At 37.2% G+C, this 1,776-nt stretch overlaps 1 protein-coding gene across 1 annotated transcript in view; it reads left to right on the top strand.

Annotated features, from left to right (window-relative positions):
• Positions 1 to 398: 398 nt before the first annotated feature.
• LOC103307683 (zinc finger protein 62 homolog) overlaps positions 399 to 1,776 on the top strand; it is a 42,554-nt gene continuing 41,176 nt past the window's right edge. Inside the window, exon 1 of the mRNA XM_008182373.3 lies at positions 399 to 1,445. Within this exon, the coding sequence (XP_008180595.2) occupies positions 438 to 1,445 (1,008 nt within the window). The 5' untranslated portion in view covers positions 399 to 437. The remainder of the gene's footprint in view (positions 1,446 to 1,776) is intronic.

The raw sequence follows: 1,776 nt of genomic DNA, 5'->3' as shown, positions 1-1,776 counted from the left end.
TTTAATTGCACATTAGGCTGTCCTAATTAAGTATTTCTGAAAAACACTTATGAATTTATAACTCGAAATAATTTGCCAATTTTCACAATTTTAATTTATTTTGACATGTCAACTTCAAACGCTCATAAAAATTAATGTGGAATAATGCTCAAATTTTTTTTTAATTTCCACTAACAACTTATTAGGAACGTTGGAGTATACTTTCAAGATTTTTGACACTAATTACTCTTTGGCAGTAAAGCCATTTTTCTACCATTACATTTTTCTAACAGCAAACAAATACGACAACTACTGGCTTAAAAACTTGGCGAAGTCAATAAATTCTAATTGATCGTTAACAGAATAGCATAGTAACCAAATAACTATGTAAAAAACTATTACAAATATTAAATAAACCATTTTCTAATAGACATGGACTGACGAAACACCATCGCAAAATGGAGAAAACACTTTATCAGTGCGATGTCTGCGACAAGTCGTTCTCTAAAAGTAGCAATTTTACAGCACATCGACGCATGCACACTGGAGAAAAACCGTACGCGTGTGATGTATGCGAAAAGTCGTTCTCTGAAAGTGGCAAGTTGACGAAACACAAGCGGACCCACACTGGAGAAAAACCGTACGCGTGTGATGTATGCGAAAAGTTGTTCTCCGAAAGTAGCCAATTGACGAAACACAAGCGGACCCACACTGGAGAAAAACCGTACGCGTGTGATGTATGCGAAAAGTCGTTTTCTGAAAGTGGCAGTTTAACGAAACACAAGCGGACTCACACTGGAGAAAAACCGTACGCGTGTGATGTATGCGAGAAGTCGTTCTCCACAAGTACCGATTTGACAATACATCGACGCATGCACACTGGAGAAAAACCGTTCCCTTGTGATGTATGTGAAAAGTCGTTCTCTAAAAGTGGCAATTTGATAGCACATCGACGCATGCACACTGGAGAAAAACCGTACGCGTGTGATGTATGCGAAAAGTCGTTCTCTGAAAGTGGCAAGTTGACGAAACACAAGCGGACCCACACTGGAGAAAAACCGTACGCGTGTGATGTATGCGAAAAGTCGTTCTCTGAAGGTGGCAGTTTGACGAAACACAAGCGGACTCACACTGGAGAAAAACCGTACGCTTGCGATGTTTGCGATAAGTCGTTCTCCAGAAGTACCGATTTGACGATACATCGACGCATGCACACTGGAGAAAAATCGTACGCGTGTGATGTATGCGAAAAGTCGTTCTCTGAAAGTGGCAGTTTGACGAAACACAAGCGGACTCACACTGGAGAAAAACTGTTCCCTTGTGATGTATGTGAAAAGTCGTTCTCTAAAAGTGGCAATTTGATAGCACATCGACGCACACACACTGGAGAAAAACCGTTCCATTGTGATGTATGCGATAAGTCGTTCTCTACAAGTAGCAATTTGACAAGACATAAGCGTACGCACATGGCACACTGAACGGAAGTATCAAAGATCTATGATCCAATGACCGTATTAAAATAAGATACATCTAGATAACATATTACCTATTATGGTCAATGTGTTAATTTTATCGAGTAAATAGTTGTTTCTTAATACTTAATAAATTGCTAATTTTTCATATTATGTTCAAATAAATATTACATTTCGTATGGTTTTTCAATGTTTAAAATATAATGTTTTCAATTTTCTATGTAAAACATTGAATTTAAATATCGTTTATTTTGTTTATAAGAGTACAGACAATAATAATTTTATTGATTATCTAAATCCTTCATTTCTTCAACAGCGAAACTAA

The sequence above is a fragment of the Acyrthosiphon pisum genome, chromosome X, assembly GCF_005508785.2.
Source record: "Acyrthosiphon pisum isolate AL4f chromosome X, pea_aphid_22Mar2018_4r6ur, whole genome shotgun sequence".
NCBI classification, from domain to species: domain Eukaryota; kingdom Metazoa; phylum Arthropoda; class Insecta; order Hemiptera; family Aphididae; genus Acyrthosiphon; species Acyrthosiphon pisum.
Note: the sequence above shows the minus strand (reverse complement) of the source record. Positions and strands in the feature narration are given on the sequence as shown.